The sequence below is a fragment of the Aphanomyces invadans genome (assembly GCF_000520115.1).
Source record: "Aphanomyces invadans strain NJM9701 unplaced genomic scaffold supercont1.65, whole genome shotgun sequence".
Classification (NCBI taxonomy): domain Eukaryota; phylum Oomycota; class Saprolegniomycetes; order Saprolegniales; family Verrucalvaceae; genus Aphanomyces; species Aphanomyces invadans.
This window is the reverse complement of record NW_008580210.1, coordinates 232,026-233,749: the sequence shown is the minus strand read 5'-3', so window position 1 is coordinate 233,749 and position 1,724 is coordinate 232,026. Positions and strand designations below refer to the sequence as shown.

Genomic DNA, 1,724 nt, shown 5'->3' with positions numbered 1-1,724 from the left:
TTACTCGGGGACTCCTGTCTTGAGTCCACGTGTATCCTTTCGCAACGTAGCTCCAATTGGTTACGGGCAACCGGTTTGGTCCTGCAGCGAAACGGCCCCTATCATTGTCGCCTCGATCCGCACCACTCTCGACGAACAACCGATATGCCATTCTCAAAGAAGAGGACTTGGAACTGTCTATGGACGACTTTGTTCTCCCCCGTATCGTGCTGATGGATGCCAAACTTTCCTCGACCTACGAAAGTACAAGGCAAGAAGCAGCGCACCAACAAATCCAAGCATGCTCACTAGGAACGTGCACAACGGGCAATTCGCGACAAGAAACTCAGAAGCATCGTCGAATGCAAGAGCATTTCGCTCCAGGAGCTCCAAATCATCCCTCAATCGATGTACTCCTGTGCAGACAGACGACTTTAACCTGTTCAATTCGCTGATAGCAACCCGGGCCATCGAGCGCGAGATGGTCAAGCACACTTTGCTCGATGAACAGGATAACTACAAGGCGTATTTGAGGTTTTACGCCCAAAACTACGAAGACCCAAGTCAAATTCTTGCGGAAATCGTTCCCGAGTCTCACGAACCATCCGTGATCCTGACGGTGGCAGCGATGGATTTGTTCCTGGAGAATCGCGCACCTGACCTCTACGAAAATGCTGGCGCACTCGATTCATTGCTGAGTAACACAGCCACTCGATGCAAGGCTTCCAACCAGTTGACGGACTGGACCATTCTACACGTGGTGGCCACGCTACACTCGACCCTCGAATCGTTCAAGTTGCCTGGTCCTATCCTCACGACACTGAAGGAACTTTTCACATCACCGACAACTTCGAAGTCGAGTCTATTTGTGACGACGCGACACAATCCATCCATGCAGCCAACTACAGTCAGCTCCTCGTCCTCGAGGATGACCTGTAAATTGGGGTGGAAGATCGATTCACACACCAATTCCACACTTCAAGACCCTACCTGATTTATTTGTTAAGACTCGCCTATGACTCAAGACAATGCACCGCACTTTCCCGCTCAACTCGTGGATTGGGACCCACAAATCCTCTCCGTCAACACCAATGGCTTCATCAACAGCTATCGGTATATCCTTTCCAACCTCTCGTGCACGCGCGACGTCACGTTTATTCAAGAAACACGATTTTGCACGCCCAGTCAGCACGACAAGGTGGCCTACCATTGGCAGCGCATCACCAACCAGGAGGGTGCGTTTTTCTTTGAAGACCCATTGTATCCAGACACTCCAAGAACTCCGGCTACTGGAGGTCTGGCGACGTTTATTCACCCTCACTCGCCCTTGAAGAACGCGGAAGTAGTCCCTCACAACGTTCGTCTTCTTCATGGTCGATACCAACAAGTCCGAAGCGTCCTGGGGCCGTTGACATTGGTTCTACACAATGTGTATGCTCCGGTCATATGGTCCGAGCGAGCAAGATTCTTCGATGCGCTGCCACGTGCCTTCCTCCCACATTATTTACACACCGTGGGTGGCGACTTCAATTGTACCCTGAACAAGGACTTGGACTCTGCCAAGCCCCTAGCTGCCTCGATGGCACGGGATGTCCACGTGTATGCACAGTTAGTCTCTGGTGGATCTGTATCGACGTCCAAATCCACTGGGCCGAGCGTTTACAAGTCCGAAACTCAACAACCGACTCGATTACATCCTGTGTTCTTCAAATCTGGCACGCTTGACACACTGGAAAGCAAGTCAT

General features: G+C 51.3%; 1 protein-coding gene across 1 annotated transcript; it reads left to right on the top strand.

The window, feature by feature from the left end:
- Positions 1-460: 460 nt before the first annotated feature.
- Positions 461-918, top strand: H310_14298 (hypothetical protein; the record flags this gene model as incomplete). Its single annotated transcript, XM_008882121.1, has 2 exons — positions 461-782; positions 836-918. 2 exons carry the CDS (start codon positions 461-463, stop codon positions 916-918), a joined length of 405 nt encoding a protein of 134 aa, XP_008880343.1.
- Positions 919-1,724: the final 806 nt, after the last annotated feature.